Here is a 17,976-nt window from a genome sequence, read left to right on the forward strand (position 1 = left end):
AAGTAGTTTTGTCTCGTATAATGAGAAACATTATTTGTAAATTAGACTTTATAAATGAAACATTATTAGATTCAGTCACTAAACAGTATGATGATCACATTTTTATACTAAGCCCTGTAATTTTGCCTATTCTCAAGTAAGATTATCCCCACAAAAAAAAAATCAAAAATCAAAATAAACTTTATTCAAGTAGGCTTTTACAAGCACTTTTGAATCGTCATTTTACAATTAAGTGAAGCTACCACCACTACCAGTTTTATAATCATAATTAGTATACGAATATGAGAATCTATTTATTTCTAATCTGATATAAATGGTTACTCGTCAACTTCTTGTGTCGAATAATCGGTCACAAAATAAAAACTAACCCAGACCATTAGTTCCTGATACTATATTTGTACACATAACCTCCAGCATTACAATGTGATTAAGGAATTGATTGAAAAAAATTTAAATTATTTCCCAGAAGGTGTAAATAAGTAACAAAGATATTTACAATTTTTCGACCTCCATCAAGTTCAAAATTAATTTATTATGAAATAGCTGCAGTTATATGATCATCTGGAATATTACCTTCATATATTATCACAATTTTATTTGAACATAAATAATACTTGTGGTGTAATTTATAAATATTTGGAACTATTAAAATAATAAAATAACCCATATGATAAATAATCAAATTGCATATTTTTATGTGACAGATAGATAATGCTTTTTATTACATAACATTCATATGATAAATACAACATTGGATTATGCAAATATGAAAGTATCGATATATTTTCCGAACTAAACAAAAAAACAAAACAACACAACAAATGATCATTGAGAATTACAGTCAAGTTTGTTTTAATATTGTATTTATATGTATATATACTATATACACATATACATATATTCTAAAACTATGTTAAATAGTGAATCAAGATTTAAAGGGGATTATACATAGTTTAATTGTTTGGTAATTCAATAAATATCCTATCACTTGCTATCGCTTGCCGTCTAAGAATATTTTATTTAACTGTACCACTAAATACGGATTTATTCAACTTAAGATTTACATTGTTATCAACGCAGAAATAAACGATGTCAATTTAAAAATAAATGATAAAAAATGCATTGCTTTAAAGTAAACAACAAATGAAAACCGATATTTCAGAGGTCAAATTAATAATGAAGGATCAGATATCTCGACCTATGACCAATCTAACCCTGTATAATTAAGTTATATGCATACCCCAACTTGTCATACTGTATGAATTTGAAATTAAATGTACGGGATTTTAAGTTACACTCATTTTAAATAAAATTTTCTAATTAGTCTCAATAGAAAGTTGTGCATGTATACATTTATGTAATCATGTGAAAATATCTTGAGATTTTTCTTCAAATTTAAGGTCAGCGGTGAAGGGTTAGTATTATAATAGAAAGTTACACTAAGACTTTACACATGCTGCTTAAAATTAAAAATTAAGTAACCAGCAATTCTTTGATGATTTCATATTTTTAACTTTTTTATATATGAAATTAATTAAAATTTCCTTTGACTTATCATATGATTTTTTGTTTTATCCATTTCACACTTGATAACTATAAAATGTATTACATTTCATAAAATTGGTTACAAATTATTTCATAGACAATGCTTACAACACATATTTCTTAAACTGAAAATATTTCTTCATTGGTTTGAAATTTATAGAAATTGTTCTTAATTATTTTGTTAATTCCAATTGTATTGTTAATTATTACTATAGAAAAGTAATGATAAACAAAATCAAAATTTAACACTACTTGAGATGAAAGTAGTTTGATATGTATGTTCTACACAAAATTAATTTAAATACAATTTTTTAAATATATTTAATATTTTATTAATTTGTAGTTTACATTAATTTAAATTGGTATGGTTTAAAAATAAATCACTTACCTTGAAAACTTGTCTGCCAATTATTTTCCAGCCTACATGGTATAAATCTGTCCATAGGCTCTGGCCGGACCAGCACAGACTGTTTCCTGCTGATGGGACTGCATTGCTGAAGTAGCCTTCTCTCATACGATTCACTGAACATTTTTGAAGTCTTTCACTCTTTCAGGATAAAACAGTTCTTATTTTGATAAATATCTGAGGGTATATAATGGAAGGATAAGGACTAGAATATATTCCAGAAACGGGTAGATTATTAGCCGGTCATTTTATCGGTTTTATAAGCGGTGTATCGCACCAGTGAACACAATGTTTTGAAGTAACCCGATCCGCAGCGCATAAGACTACCGATCCCATCGCCTGCTAACAATCATTTGAAATTTTGAATGCATCTCCATAGTACATGTCCGATAGCACCATTATTTATCAATATACCTACATGAACTATTCAACAAACGGTCACTATACTATTGTTCCTCGATACTTATTACGATATAATGTTTTATTATAATTGTTTTCTTGAAGAATTTAGCTTAAAATTTAGTTTTCTCTCAGAAAATATAAACAAGTCGAAAATCTTTTTTGGTTCTGGCATAAATACGTTTGGTGTTGCTATATACAAAATAATCAATATTTTTTGAATTAAAACGGTTTTGCTTAGCAGTGTTGGTTACTTTATTTTTTTTTAACTAAATGTATATTTTATTATGTGTTGAAAATATAACTCGTTAGTAGAGTATTGAGTAACTTTTTAGTTTTTAAATATCAAAATAAAGCGATAAAAAATATAATTCGAACAAACGTAATTTACAAAAATAAAATATTTTCATATATATTACAAAATTTACAAAATCTAATAATTAGCTAGGTCGAATATTACTAAAAACTTTTAAAATTAGATCATAAATATAATAAAAGTATCAAATTCCAAATTGTTTATCTGTTCCTATTTTTAATTAATTATCTTCAATATTTACATTCGCCATTTTTATATTGTAAATGTACATCAACAATGTACATAATCATAAATGAATTTGAAAAACTACACTAGGAATTGATTTTTATGTAAACTCTTAATTAGTTTATCTAGAAAAGAATATAATTTACATTTTGTGTTTAATACATACGACTGTTTTAGTCTTTGAAATTATATTTTATTTGCAATGGAAAATCGAAGCAAATATTCACGTAACGATGAAAAAGATCGTGAGGATACTCCGATATATTCAAGATTATTTATAGTATGCGATCGGGGATTAAAAGAAGAACAATTCCGAACTGCGTTTTCAGAGTTTGGTTGTATCGAAGATATACGAATACCTCGTCATCATAAAACAGGCGAGCCTAAAGGAATTGTTTTTATTAAATTTTCAAAAACCTCCGAAGCAGCTAAAGCTCTCGAATCTATGAATACAAAATTTATTTCAAATTCTACCCGAGCACTTAAAGTTATGGTTGCAGCTAACCGCTCAGAAATACAATCTGAAGATTATAATTATGATAAATACAGACGTTTATTTTTACATATTCCTAAGGATATGAATGAAGACGTATTAGAAGAAAATTTTAAAAAATTTGGCTGTGTTGAAGATGTTCTCATTCAAAGAGACAGGGAAACGGGAACATCTAAAGGTTTTGCTTACATTACATACCAAAAATTCTCTGAAGCAGCCATTGCATTTGAGGAATGTGAGCGGAAATACAGAGCGATATTCGCTCAACCAAAAGGCTACAAACGTAATGAAACAAGTTACGAAACGAACATAAAAGGTCTAGCCAATTCAACAACGGCAGGTAACCAAAGGCATTCACTGATGTCTATGATGAATGTAAATCCGAGAGGTTTTACCCGTGTAAACTTTACTTGCAGTCCTTATTTAACTCAAATGCAAGTCGATACATTATTTGATATTATACCTGGTATGGCAAATTGCAACTATTTCGTTGATTTATTAAAAAACATTGGTAAAGGTTCGGCTCTATATTCAAATCCAATTTCAGCTGCTTATGCAGTTAAAAAATTAAATGGTTTTGAATATCCTCCAGGTCAAACAATATTTGTTGAGCCAGCAAATCCTAATTTAGCCCCTTATGAGAGTGATTTCCCCAATATACCGAATGCAGTCAATAATTTAAGAAATTTAATTTCATTAACTGCCAAGTCATCTTCCCCTGATCTTGCGCAGTTGGCAGAAGCTATCGCAGAAGCCTCAAAATTAATTAAGGTGGCTACTTCTGGTGCAGCTGGTATAAGCAATCCTGATAGTAAGGACCTTAATTACTGCAGTGTCAGATTACCAGCTCCACAACCTCTTGCACACATTGATAGCCCAGTAGCTAAAAGGTGTTTTTTGGTCTGTAAACCCCAGCCTCCTCCTTTAACTGTACTAAGAGATATATTCTGTAGATTTGGAAATCTTATAAATGTATATACCTTACCTAATAAAACAGTAGGATATGCACGGTATGCTGTAAGTGAATCAGCAGATGAGGCAATAAAGATATTGCACGGAGCTGAGGTATGTGGGGTACGGATAAAAGTCATAGAAGCAGAGGCAGAAGCTCCTGCTAAGAAAATAAGATTGAATTGACTTATCAAGGATAGACGGGATACTATTATAAGGCTAAATGTAAATATTTACAGACTTATTTATAGATATAATGTAGACCAGACTGAAATAAAATATTTAACTTGGTTCAGACTATATTCTTTAACAATGCTCTGAAACTTTCAACAACTTTTAAGATGAAGAGATTCATTAAACCTGATAGATTAGATCGATAGATTTTTACTGTCCCTTATTATTTAATTTAAAATCCATTACTACACTTTAGTGACAAGGAGGTTGACATTGAAATCCATGGCAAAAAAAAACGTAAACTCTATATATTTTTATCATTTATTTTCATAACTTATTCCATAACATTATTGCACACACAGCCTCATTTTATGATGACATTATAATTGACGATTTTTATCTCTGCGAATGCTTTGAACAATATTATGGTGATTCTATCATTGATTGGTCTATGTATGGCAGTAAATGCTCCCTGTATAAGGGATGTCTTTCTCCATAAGCTATCTTTATTATCTTCTCGGCGAGTTTAAACTGATTTAAAGCACCTTCAAGGTTCATCTTATACAACAGAATTTTTCCATACTTCATATGCAGTAATCCCAACAATGGGTGATATTTGCCATAGTAAAACCTGAAACAGGCAATTCAATTTAAAAAGGCAGTGAGTTAATTTTATTTAACTAAATTTGAATTAAGATATTATATTCAAGAGTTAAATTTAAAAGGGCCACTAATATTTAGTTTGCAACATATTCAATAGTTAGCTAATGTTAAATTTAAGTAATATCTTTCATATGGTTTCTTTTACCTTAATTTACTATATTGAGATTTTAATCAAATATTATTTTATGTTCGATAAAAAATTTCAATTTTTGATTTTAGTCAGTTGAAATCAAAAATTTTAAAAATGTAATTTTTCAATTTTAATTATACATATATTTTGGAATTCTTACCTAAAACATGGTATCAGCTTTTCAGCATAAATACAAGCTTGCTCCCACAATTGTACTTGAATGAGCGCATCAAATGCATTGTCTAGAGTTTGTGAATACAAAACATTCAACGGATGCAACACACCCTCCTGTTTTTCCAGACAGTACTTACAAATTTCAACATCTGTTTAATTGATAAGGAATTATATTGTATATTTATATATATATAAAAGTTTTCAATTATTTTTCAAAGGAATCGAAATTGGTTATTTGTCATTATGTGTTGTATTAAAAACTAACCAACCCCTAAACAACATATATTGTTAAAGTCGTTAGAGTGTTTGATAAAAGATAATGATTTCTAATGTATTATTAAGATTATAAGAACATCAAAGTTTTGGAGTTACTATCTGTGGTGTTTCATGCAGGATATACAAACTTTACAAATTTTTTTTCTCAGTTCAATTTATATTCGAGCCACAGTAGCTTCATTTAATTGAACCTTGTGAAATAACGATTCCAAAGAGCTTAAAAATACTTATACTTCTTACAAAAATATTTTTTTTTATATAATTATTTCTTCCTGAGGTTCCAAGGCTGGACTAAAGACAAAGCTTCGTAGCTCATTCATTGATAGTGTTTCTATAGTTTGTTTGTTTGTCTTAGAGCATGAGTTAAAAATGACAACTACCAACCACAATATTCATTGTAAATCCAAATGATTATTTGAAAAGTCAGTAGTGCTTATCATAATGAACCTGCAATTGTCTTTGCCATACCCTAGAGGCAGGTACACCTAAAAGTAATCTTTAAAATACATGAAAATGATGTTGAAACAAAAAGGATACACGCTACAGAAGTTTCCTTCATATTCCGTAAATGCAATTCACTGGATTCCATTGTCTCCACGAACAACTCGATCTGTTTATCTTTAAATTTCTTTCCACATTCCTCACAGCTGACACCGGCTTTGTCTATTCCATTTGTATGAGTCACCTCTTCGGTACCATTTGTATGACTTTCTTCAGAGACTCCATTTTGTGATATCGGTTCACGTTTGCGTTCTGGCTTCTTAACGAGCACACAGTTCTCTTTCCATGTTATGTTAACTGGATTGTCGCATTCAGAATTAGGACATTTAGCTGCGTGAACGTATTTTAGGTGATGCTCATCTGAAATTTTGGATCTTATATTGTTTTTAAGGAAATGTGCAAATCCAAATGTGTTTATAATTAGCAAGAGCATTGAAAATTCAAGTATGATCTATTCAGTTATCAATGTTGATATTCAAAGAAAAATGAGGCTTTTTAATACAAATAACAAATAATTGTGGTCTACCTCTTTAAAGGTATGCATGATGTTTTTTTTTTTTTTAAATAAATATATATTAGCACAGAGGCTCCGAATGGAATGTGTAAAGCTACAATTAGACCCATATCATATAACATAAAATAAAAAAATAATTCTATTTTTATAATATTCATAACAGCAATTGTTTTTAAACACATTACGTTGAAGTAATGACTATGATCGAAGGTATGGGAACAAAATTGGACTCAAGAATAAGCCAGATTTAAAAATATAATTTAAAAACAAGAGATTTGAGAAGCTGATTTGTTATTGTCCGCGAATTCTATGTCAGACAATAGATTAAGATCAATCAGACCTCTTAGCCAATAGTATATCATATTTCAGAACAAAAAATCAACATTGATAACTCGAAAAAAAGATATGATTTGAAGCAGAGGAAAAACAGCCATAAATAGTTCTGGCTTAAGGATAGAATTAGTATGCACAATTAAAGCATTTACCCATGCACCTGTCACAGAAGCACAGGAAGTAGTAGTTCTCCAACAACTCCATCTGTCTCTCGTATGGCGTCTTCATTAAGTCTATGTATGAAATCCTTATCTGAAAAGAAAGAAATATGCTCCTTTAACTATTTTACTTTACTATAAGTTAGTACTTTTGACTAAATAATATCCTGTTGATTTATTCTGTAAGAACAAACCCAAGAATAACCACAGAAATTATTTATAGTAAAATAAAGTAACAGCCTGTAAATTTCCCACTGCTAGGATAAGGCCACCTCTTCCATTAAGGAGAGGGTTTGGAACATATTCCACCACGCTGTTCCAATGCGGGTTGGTGGAATGCACATGTGGCAGAATATCGATGAAATTAGACACATGCAGGTTTCCTCAACGATGTTTTCCTTCACCGCCGAACACGAGATGAATTATAAACACAAATTAAGCACATACATATATATAGTGGTGCTTGCCTGGGTTTGAACTCGCAATCATCGGTTAAGATGCACGCGTTCTAACCACTGGGCCATCTCGGCTCGAAATTATTTATAGAATGTTAAAAAGTAAGTGGAGACATAAGCTCTAATACTCCTTAGAGGGAAAAAGACAGTTAATAGACCTGTACTTTTCTCATACCCTATAATTGTATATAAAACCGTATAATCTACCTTAAGAGTAAAAAAATATCGTAGGGCTTTTAATTATATTGATACCTTCTTTTAACTTCAAGTATTACAGCGAATGCTTATATTTTAGTTCACCAAACCTCATACAGCATGGTAGATAAACCCTTAGAGCTAGCGCGGACTGGTGATTTTTGTCACGGTGACTTTAAAGTGTTTGTCATTGTCACGTCACGTTTCCAAAGTGAAGTGCGCTCATTAATAGAGACAGTGACAAAACATTTTCGAAATCGTTATGTTATTTGCCGCTATGGATTTCGAAGAGACGGTGGTTCTCTGTGAACTCGTGAGATTCGGGAGAAAATGAAAGCGAAGAGAATACTGGGTACTAATTTCTTCCCACGCTTTAATTTTCACGTGAATATCTGAATACTCTTTCATTTTTTCTATCATAAAGAGCTGGTCTCTTTTCCACTTCTTCGATTAGAACATCATTATCAGTATTGTCTTCACAAATGTTTACGTTTTTTTTAGACGGTGACACCATTTTGCGCGCCAAAGTCCACAGTCAAAGTGCAGATAGCGAAAGACTGACGACGAGAGTGATAAATTTGTCGCTAGGGCGCGCATAGCTATGAAAAAACGTAAAGACGCTGACAATTTTGTCACGGGCTTGTTTGCCGGTCGGCGTAAACAAATGTCACCCAATTGCACGCACCTCCATACATATTCACGGACTTGTCAAGAGTGACGAAACAGCCACCATGACAAAAATCACCAGTGCGCGCTAGCTCTTAAGACTTAAGACAACATTAATAGAGTGTTACTAACCTGTTTCCAGTCTAAGCAAGGCATGTCTTTTATTGCTCTTATATTAATTGTTTTGCCGTCGAATGTTGCCACTGCGTTTGGATTACAACTGTGATCGATGATCGACGACGCGAGGTAAATGCCGGTCCCTATTGAGTTCATATCCATATCCAATATGGTAAAACTGTTTATCACCATCTGCGAATACAAATATTATTAAATAGTAGTCGGTCAAGGCTTCGCTAACGTTTTAAGGGTGTTGGTTGTCATGCGTTGGGCAAAAAAGTAACCTATGTATAGTAGGACACAAATACTTTCTTGGAGTTCAAGTTTGCTTCATACCAAAATTTCATCAAATTCGGTTCAGCGTGCAGAGGTTTGGGTGTGAAAGAGCGACATACAGACAGAAAGACACATTACTTTCACATTTATAATATTAATATAGATAGAGATTTGTGCGACAAATATAAGCCTTTAGTATCGTTCAATATATTGTTTGGGCTGCAACTTGCATTACCAAAATAAAAAAAAAATTATATGCGACCTTGGTACCACTTTTACAGGGTCTTTTAAAAATACTTTAAACAGAATGGTCTAAGAATCAACTCCACAAAGTTTCAAGTAATTTCTAGAAAGAATATACTGAAACAAGCCAGAATATATTGTGTTAATTGTATTTTGATAAAAATAACAAACATTACCCTTCCATACAATCCCATCAGATCCACGGTGTTCGGTAACGATATGTCTTTCAGGAATTCAAACAACACCACACACAGTGACGTGAAATGGTCCATGCGTTTTTTGTCAGCTTTTAAATCAGTGTAATCTGTAACCAATTGCTTGTGATATAATTTTTATAGCATAGGTAGGCTGACTGTCAAATGGGCCACTGGGTGGAAAGTAGTCAAAGACGCAATGCAACAGATTTGAAATATTGATCCTACCGAGTAGATCCGTCAGGAAATTTAGTACTTTATTTATTTGGGAAGGCAATGCAAAGTATCTAATTCCATATATACAAGTCTCAGAAATATATAATATTTTTTAAATACTAACTAAAATTACACTTTGTACTTGGTGGTAGCTTTGTGCAAGCCCGCCTGGGAACACCCAATCACCAGATATTCTACCGCTAAACAACAGTACGCAGTATTGTTGTGTTCCGGTTTGAAGGGTGAGTGAGCCAGTGTAACTACAGGCACAAGGGACATAGCATCTTAGACCACCATTTTCAAATATTTAAAGATGTATCTATTATGAAGTCCGTATCAAATGAGAGAGCGAGAGAGAGATCGTTATGATGTCAACTAACCATATGTACCGTTAGCAACGCAATACTACCAAAAGTTATTTATTTTGGCATTTTAACTAAGACTTCCTTTCATTTCGATTTTAATTGTTGTAATCGTAAAACACGAAAGAGAATAAGCTAGCGTACTATTTAAAAAAGCAACCCTTTTTATTGTTATTGTATAAATTACAGTGGCGGATTTACAAATCTTCAGATACTAGGCTATTAAATTTTTGCCACCGCTACTTTCTTTTGCAACATTTATGATTTGTGTTCTATCGTCCTCATTACATCGGTTTTTTTCCCGTTATTAGTATGATTATAAACTAGGTGATATTTCTGACAGTTACTAGATTATTTTTTCAATCCGCTTTGTAGTGATGAGTAAGTATACAGATTACGGACGTAATGTGTATACATATAATTATAAGTTTTTTTTTATTTCTGTAAGATAATAACAAATTTGGGCTAAATTTGCCGCCCCTCTACATCTGCCGCCCTAGGCTCCAGCCTACATAGCCTATTGGTAAATCCGCCACTGATAAATTAGTTATTATAATGAATGACTCGCATATACTATCAAAAAAAAATCAAAATCAAAATGAACTTTATTCAAGTAGGCTTTTATAAGCACTTTTGAATCGTCATTTTACAATTAAGTGAAGCTACCACCGGTTCGGAAAGTAGATTCTACCGAGAAGAACCGGCAAGAAACACAGTAGTTACTCTTTTTTAACATTTAAAAAATACAACGTCATGTTAATTAAATACAATTATTTCAATTAATGTATCCTGCTTGGAAGTCAACAGGTATTAACTCTATTACTATTACTAAATACATGGTTTTAGTACAACATGGTTTGTTGAAGTATCTTTACAATATAACAATATTTTTAAATTATATAGCTTACGTGACATGAGATCCTTCCACATCCTGAACGAAGTGGGAGAATAGAACGCCTTGTACGTGCTGCCATCGCTGCGCTTGATACGGTTTATGATCTTTGCGAGCATCCGAGCTGCATCGGGGATAATCTTCGGTGATACCCGCTTCAAATTGGCACATTCCCACTGAAAATCAAAAATAAAATGTCATAAATATCCAAATCAAAATATACTTTATTCAAGTATGCTCTTACAAACACAATTTGAAGCGTCATTTTAATGCAACGTAAACGCAATATTGATTCTACCGAGAAGAACCGGCACGATATTTAGTAGTTAACTTATTTATTTGGGAAAAAAACGTGAGATTTAAAGTATCTAATTATATATCTACGTCAAGTTTTAAAAATACATCATCTTCATTAATCAAAATTACATGTGTATAGGATATAGGTAATATTGTTTGTAAACAATATTACCTATATCCTATACACATGTACATACATACATACACATACATAAACGAATATTTCTTTTACCAATACTTCGGCTTATAATCTCGTACAAATTATTTTTTTTAACATTTCATTTCACTACAGGTAAACGTAAAATATTTTGTGGATTTTTTATTATAGAATCGAATGCACCTAGGAAGGGTGAACACTTTGTCAATCGTATGGTGTAACAAGTTTATCACCATTGTTTAGTTACGAAATAAATAAGATCGTTTTGGGGCGACGGGGTGCCCATAGTAACCCAATCTGTTTCTCTACGATAAGAATTAGTATAGTTAAGTATTTAGATTGAAATAAATGGCAAAGAGCCACGCAATCTAACATCTGTTTGTTTTCAATTGAATTTACGATTGCATGCTCCTATTTCTCATATTGAATAATGAATACAGCCATTAAAGACTACTAACGTGTATTTGTTTTGATTGTACTTTGAATTAAATTATACTAAATCTTGTTTTAAAATATTGATATTTTTCCAATAACCAAAATCACTAATTTTAGACTTATAAGCAATGTAAAATATTTATACATCTTCGAAATGGTGTTACGGTGTTTTTTCCAGATAATTTTATTCATTTTAAAAATATAGGTGAACTTTTAAAATTCAGTAAAAATTTGAATTCTTAATCACAATATTTGAATATATGTAAATCAATTTTAATTAGCATTCTCTTTGCACGCATTCGTGTATAGGGTTTAACAAAAGTTACTCTAAATTACAAAGTTGGAGTTTTAATGAGTTGTAAATAAATATAATTATGCACTACCCTCTTTACAGAATATTTTGTCCTCATCTGTTGGGTTGCCTGTAAGAGATCGCTTTTAGTGATAAGGCCGCCCTTGCCGTCAATTTTCTTTAACTAATCATGTTATATTTACTGTTATTTTATATGATATTGAGTGCAATAAAGTTTTTATCTATCTATCTATCTATCTAGTGATTGATGAGGAACTACCAGACTGCTACTAAAATATTTTTACTTTAGAAGTCCCCCCACGTTAAGTGGAGAGCCTATGTGAGACTTACGCCGAGTGCGCCCCGGCACACCGGAATACCCACTAAATTAAAAACCAGCGGTAAACCCTTTAAAGCGGGTGCCACAGGATCATTATTTTTGATTATCAACTTATTTAATACAAGACATAACATTAATTGCCCTCTGACGACAATTAGGTACTTTTTACCACATGTATGTAAGTAACATCCTCGATACATAAAGGAGATTATTTTTTTAGATCAAAAATTCAATTTGGAAAATCGAAAATGTTAGATGTCAAGGTCAAAACAGTCCATTGACATTGTTACCGTACGAAATAATCCTCTTCATATCATTGGCCACTAGCCTCTGGGAGATGTTTTCCCTTGTGCAATCTATATTCTATTCTTATATACGAATATAATAATAAAAATTATTATTTTTTCGTATGTAAGGTAGTATAAGCATTAAAATATTTTAGTTTTGTATTAGATATATTAAGTAGTAGTAAATTGTATGAAAAGAATATTGTAAGTGACCATTATTAATAATTGTTATGTATATAATATAGACTACGATAGCGCGGGCTGAAACCTCAGTGGTTTTTTGTTGCTATTATTGTTTTGATTTATGTAATTTTGTAAATTGTTTAAACGATTAATAAAAAAAAGAAAAAACCAGAAATAAAGCCAAATAAACAAAATTTGACAGTAAATTGACGATAGCATAGGACGAGAGCTCGATCAATCTGTGATATCTATATATCTATCGATCTATCCACAACGGTTTGGCGAAAAAACGGCATTTTGAACGTCGACGAAATTATCGCAATTTTGGAGTAAAATTAGAAAAGAAATACTTGGTTAGGTGCAATAGCATTGTATTATAAATAAAGATATATTAACCACTAACTTTTATTAGTGCACAATACAGCAGAGTTGTTAGTAAATCGCAAAGAATATGTAAATCAAAGATTTGTATATCTTTATTCCTACTTTCATTGGAATAGGCAATACCTGGATGGACTTGCACAAAACCCGTCCAAAAAAGTGTTGGGTCCTAATTAGTAAGCACCGAACAGTATTTGTATTTACTATTTTTCATTGGAGATGATTTTTATATTCCAGCCAACTAAAATTTATTTCTACCTAGCCTAGCCTAGTTGCCTGTATAATGTTTAACAAATTTTGTAAGTTATGTGAAAGAACACCCAACATTTTACCTTATGATCGTTCCAAGCATCTTTCTGACACACGCGTCCACAGTAATGCACAAACTGACATCCCGAACACTTAAGCACCTTTACTCTGAAAATTATAGAATAATTCTGAAATAGTCATAAATATTTTTATAAGATCTTATAATTATGTTTCTTTTTTACTTAAATGCTGTCAGATTAATTATTTAATGCATTTTATATTAATCATAAGTAACAATTACTATAAACTGGCTTTTAACATACTTTACTATATAATGTAATTAAAATATCATAACGGAATGATTTTAGTAAAATCATTTAAGTTTAAAAAAAAAATCATTAAATATATGATGTTAATAAATTAATGTTGTTATTTTGACAAGACACACTATGTTATTTATTAAACATAGTCAATTCTGTTATCCAGAAGACCCAGAAATTATTTTTCATACAATATGACAAAAAAATACCTAAATTATACTCAAAAATATTTCATTATTTATTAGATCCATATCTTGACTTTTATATTTTATTATTTTAGATGAATTAAAATCGAAATAGTCTACTATATTAAAAGTAAGTTTTGAAGAAAAATCATGAGTTGGATCTGACACAGAATTCTTGAATTATTATATTATTGATAAAGCATTGTACATTAGACTTTATACAAGTTCTAATGAAAAAAAAAAAATTATACATGTAGTGCGACTATAAAAAAAACCTCTTGATATGTGCATTTAAAAATGTAGTTCCAATTTCAAAAATAATACTCAATAATTTAGTTGAAGTTGAATTTGAATGCTATGTACATAAAAAACATACCTCTGAAGACAATTATCACATCTAATGCCGTTTTCCTTCGAAGATAAAACAAATGCAAAGGGCTGTTCTGTTATTATCAGATCACCAGCTTTAATCGCCGTGTAAGTTTGTTTGAACTTATTCTTCATGTTTTTATTTTATTGCTTTATCGAACTATATTACTAATTCTCTTACAACTAAATAAGACACTGAGATCCTCTCCTATTACCTAATAACTGGTAAATGTAGAATAATTCGCGAGGAATGTAAATACGCAAGCAGACAAGTATTACGTAGGAAAGCTTAAAATATTGGCTTCACTACCTGCAGCTCTAAATATAAGCATTCAATATCGGTTACATTATTTTTAGTAAAGAGGCGGGCACATCCGTAACAACAAATATCACAGTGAAAAATAAACAAAAAGCATACTAATTTTAGCTCTCAGGTGTGCCAAATCCATTTTTATTTTGATTTAAAAGTCGGAACTGATTGCACTGTCTGGACATTCAGATGTCAAAATCTGAAATTATATTATCTATGACTATGTGATATGTCATTTTTCTTGATCTGAAAAGTGGTGTATTGAGCATTTTATTTTGTTATATTATATGTTTTTTTTTCTTTTCAAATATGTGATATAGCTTATCCGCATTGGAACTACTGGAAATGTATATATAAGACAAGATTAAACGGGAAAATTAATTTTGATTAACTTTAAATTAAAAAACAAATTAATGACACCTGGGCCAGTAGGAGTTTTTCATAAAATATCATACAAGAACGATTATTTGACTCACATAAAGTGCTGTATTTTAAATTCAGGTTAATTAAAATCAATTTATAGACTTAAATATAGAAAATGAATACTGCTGAAATAATTCATTCTTTAATATAAAGACTTTACAAAAATAACAAAATTTATCAGTGTTGAAATTGAAATAGTTATATATACGTATAAGTATGAACATATAAAATACGAATATATGATCTATTATTATACACGTTGTTGTCCTATTTATCAAAAAGTAGTAGTTATAATTAAATACTCTTTGGTGTTCACATTTTAGTATCACTACAAAATTAGACTATTGACAAAACAACTGACAGTGACGAATTACAATTTGTTTACTTCTATTTCTATTCATGAGCACGTGTTTGTTTTGTTATTTATGTTAAGTTCTTGTTAAGTTCTCGAAGAAAAATCTTATTTATAGTGAATATAAATATAAGTGATATAATAGTAAAATAAAAATATGTCTCTAGTGTTAACTAAGGCAGCACTTGCATTGAAAAATGCCGAAAGTAATTTGCAAGTTGTTAAATTTGAAGCACATAAACCTAAAAAGAAGAAAATAGTGGAAAGCGAAAATGGTCAAGAAGATAAGGCAGCAGGACCAGCAAAACAGGGTTTAGAACTGAAAAAAATTCGCCACGAAATAGTCAAATTTGGAATGTCTGGTTTTGATCCCACAAAAAAGGAAGAAGCCAAAATAGCATTAGCTGTTAGCTTAGGTTAGTTCTAGATTCATTTATTTTGTAATATATACGATTAAGAAGTGGTTAGAATACATGAATCTTAACGATAGATTGCTGTTCAAACGTGGCCAGCACCACTGATTTTTTATGTGTTTGTAATAAATCTCGCGGTCAATATGCATCTGTAAAATAAAAGCCCGTTTCATTTGTATCAACCTGCTTTGGAGTATTATTACAGAGGTGTTATTTTCCTCAATAGTAAAAGGCTTTGACATTAATGTTTGGTTGGTGATTTTTGACTTGTTTTAAACAATGCATATCTATATGGCAAACTATCATGTTTGAATAAAAGGTGTTCGAGTAATAGATTAGATAAAGTCACATTCTTAAAGTACTAATATGGTTCTTAATAAAAATCATTTGCCATTCCATTATAATTCACTTTCTTTCTTTGTTATTTTAATTTTCAGGAGCGAAACCACCCAAACGAGAGTATATTAATTATAAAGAGCTTATGAATAAACGAAAACAGGAGAAGAAAAAATTGAATGATGAAAAACAAATGATGATAACGAAAAGTAACCTTAGCACAGGAATTAAGAAGAAGAAAAAGAAGGGCGTGAATAATGATGTTGGGCATTTCTTAAGCAATTATGGAAAGGTACATTATTAGCCCTTTGTATATTTTATACTAACCCAATAGCTACTTTATTTGTAAATAAAAAAAGCTAATATTTAAAGTTAATTTTAATAATGTCTTATATAAAAGTTTGTTAATAATGCTTTTTTACTGCGCACCCATTCCTAAATAAGTGCAAGAAGGTCATATTACCTTCAATGCAAGTCATTACTTTTTATTTCTATAGATGAAGAATATTATAATATAGATCATACATAATATTTTTGATGAATTTTTATATATGGTAAAATTAATATTTTTCAATAAATCCTAACTAATTTGAATTGTTATCCTTTACTTGGTATTGCTTAATTTCTACAAAGCCAAACATGATTTAATAATAAATGTAATGCATATTATATAAGAATAAAAAATAAATTCCTAGCATTTAAAATTCATCTTAATAAATATTTATTAATAATTATAATAATAATGGGTTATTAATAATATGTTAATAACATTGCAGGTACAGAAGAAAGACTTAAAAAAGAACAACAACAAAGGATTAGGAAAGAAGAAAAAGAAATAGCATTGTATTTATTTAAAAATTGTAAATATGAATAAAGTGAAAATCTCTTGATCTATTCTGTTTTTCAGACTTAATTCCTTGTTAAAATTCATAAAAATAAATTGTAATTGATTTAGGAACTTTCTTTACAAGACATCACAGCTGAAAAATTATTACTACTAGTAGAAATATACGAGTTAAGGTAAATATTGAAGTTATTACTTAAATGCAGGTCATTTAAAACCAAAATATTTATGACTAACAATGATAAAGGTATTACACAGTTACTTTACTTCTTGCAATCAATGAATGAATGAATAAATGAAATATACTTTATTGTACACCAAGCAAAGTACATAAAATTTTAAAACAGAAAAAAAAAAACAATGTTATAGAGTATACAATCGGCGGCCTTATCGCTAGAAGAGCGATCTCTTCCAGGCAACCGGTTGGCATAGGACATTATAATAAATAAATAAATTTAGGGTGGAGGTGTACTATAATACAAACATAATAAAGTAGTAAAAATAATACATACATATATAATGAGAAAATACACACATAACTATTAAGAAAAACATACACACAATTTTAAAATAAATGAGGATGAGAAATGAGGATATGTTATATAAATCATTGCATTTAACTGTGCTAAGTAATAAACGATAATAAGTTTTCAAGATGTAATGTTTAGAAAATATTACTTTTTTTTACAAAGAAGATATTTATTACGAATAAGACTAGACTACAGATTAAATACTAATATTTGGTGGTTTTATGTATAACCCTATTAAAATTTTAAAACAAAGTATTCATGTTTAATTTATTGAAATTATTTAAACTTAATATTTCAAAGACAGACAGTGCATTTTTGTAAATTATTTTATGATTAAAGCCGAAATATTGTTTCTTATTCTTGATAAAACTAAAATGTAAATTTTATGGGTATAATTAA

At 30.1% G+C, this 17,976-nt stretch overlaps 4 protein-coding genes across 5 annotated transcripts in view; 2 read left to right on the top strand and 2 right to left on the bottom strand.

Moving 5' to 3' along the window:
- The window catches only part of LOC124536927 (fizzy-related protein homolog), a 47,443-nt gene extending 44,926 nt beyond the window's left edge, over positions 1-2,517 (bottom strand). The window contains exon 1 of the mRNA XM_047113598.1: positions 1,934-2,517. Coding sequence (XP_046969554.1) covers positions 1,934-2,075 — 142 coding nt within the window. The 5' untranslated portion in view covers positions 2,076-2,517. The remainder of the gene's footprint in view (positions 1-1,933) is intronic.
- A 406-nt stretch (positions 2,518-2,923) lies between these two features.
- On the top strand, positions 2,924-4,632 carry LOC124540846 (RNA-binding protein 45-like). The gene has a single exon (XM_047118605.1). The coding sequence runs from the start codon at positions 3,094-3,096 to the stop codon at positions 4,519-4,521; it is 1,428 nt and encodes a 475-aa protein (XP_046974561.1). The 5' UTR covers positions 2,924-3,093; the 3' UTR covers positions 4,522-4,632.
- Positions 4,633-4,816: 184 nt separating this feature from the next.
- LOC124539701 (histone-lysine N-methyltransferase ASHR1) lies at positions 4,817-14,877 on the bottom strand. Of its 2 annotated transcripts, none has more exons than XM_047117044.1 (9): positions 14,788-14,877; positions 13,579-13,663; positions 10,891-11,050; positions 9,387-9,514; positions 8,707-8,883; positions 7,253-7,352; positions 6,290-6,613; positions 5,463-5,625; positions 4,817-5,140 (listed from the first exon to the last, which is right to left on the bottom strand). In XM_047117044.1, exons 3-9 carry the CDS (start codon positions 10,991-10,993, stop codon positions 4,933-4,935), a joined length of 1,203 nt encoding a protein of 400 aa, XP_046973000.1. In that variant the 5' UTR covers positions 10,994-11,050; positions 13,579-13,663; positions 14,788-14,877; the 3' UTR covers positions 4,817-4,932. The 2 variants fall into 2 exon arrangements, with proteins under 2 accessions (XP_046973000.1, XP_046972991.1); XM_047117035.1 differs by having other exon boundaries at positions 14,377-14,871.
- Positions 14,878-15,521: 644 nt separating this feature from the next.
- LOC124538259 (uncharacterized protein C1orf131) lies at positions 15,522-17,095 on the top strand. The gene is made up of 3 exons (XM_047115253.1): positions 15,522-15,870; positions 16,305-16,495; positions 16,980-17,095. The coding sequence occupies exons 1-3, from the start codon at positions 15,612-15,614 to the stop codon at positions 17,040-17,042; spliced, it is 513 nt and encodes a 170-aa protein (XP_046971209.1). The 5' UTR covers positions 15,522-15,611; the 3' UTR covers positions 17,043-17,095.
- The last annotated feature ends 881 nt before the right edge of the window (positions 17,096-17,976 follow it).

This window comes from Vanessa cardui, chromosome 2, assembly GCF_905220365.1.
Source record: "Vanessa cardui chromosome 2, ilVanCard2.1, whole genome shotgun sequence".
Lineage (NCBI taxonomy): Eukaryota > Metazoa > Arthropoda > Insecta > Lepidoptera > Nymphalidae > Vanessa > Vanessa cardui.

Bases quoted from the DNA above. Each gene is read 5' to 3' on its own strand.
- LOC124540846 (XM_047118605.1), top strand. From the start codon at position 3,094: ATGGAAAATCGAAGCAAATATTCACGTAACGATGAAAAAGATCGTGAG.
- LOC124538259 (XM_047115253.1), top strand. From the start codon at position 15,612: ATGTCTCTAGTGTTAACTAAGGCAGCACTTGCATTGAAAAATGCCGAA. The intron at 15,871-16,304 runs GTTAGTTCTAGA...TTTAATTTTCAG, and splicing joins AGCATTAGCTGTTAGCTTAG to GAGCGAAACCACCCAAACGA. The intron at 16,496-16,979 runs GTACATTATTAG...ATAACATTGCAG, and splicing joins TCTTAAGCAATTATGGAAAG to GTACAGAAGAAAGACTTAAA.
- LOC124539701 (XM_047117035.1), bottom strand. From the start codon at position 14,504: ATGAAGAATAAGTTCAAACAAACTTACACGGCGATTAAAGCTGGTGAT. The intron at 13,664-14,376 runs GTATGTTTTTTA...TATAATTTTCAG, and splicing joins TGTGATAATTGTCTTCAGAG to AGTAAAGGTGCTTAAGTGTT. The intron at 5,141-5,462 runs GTAAGAATTCCA...TGCCTGTTTCAG, and splicing joins AAGCTGATACCATGTTTTAG to GTTTTACTATGGCAAATATC.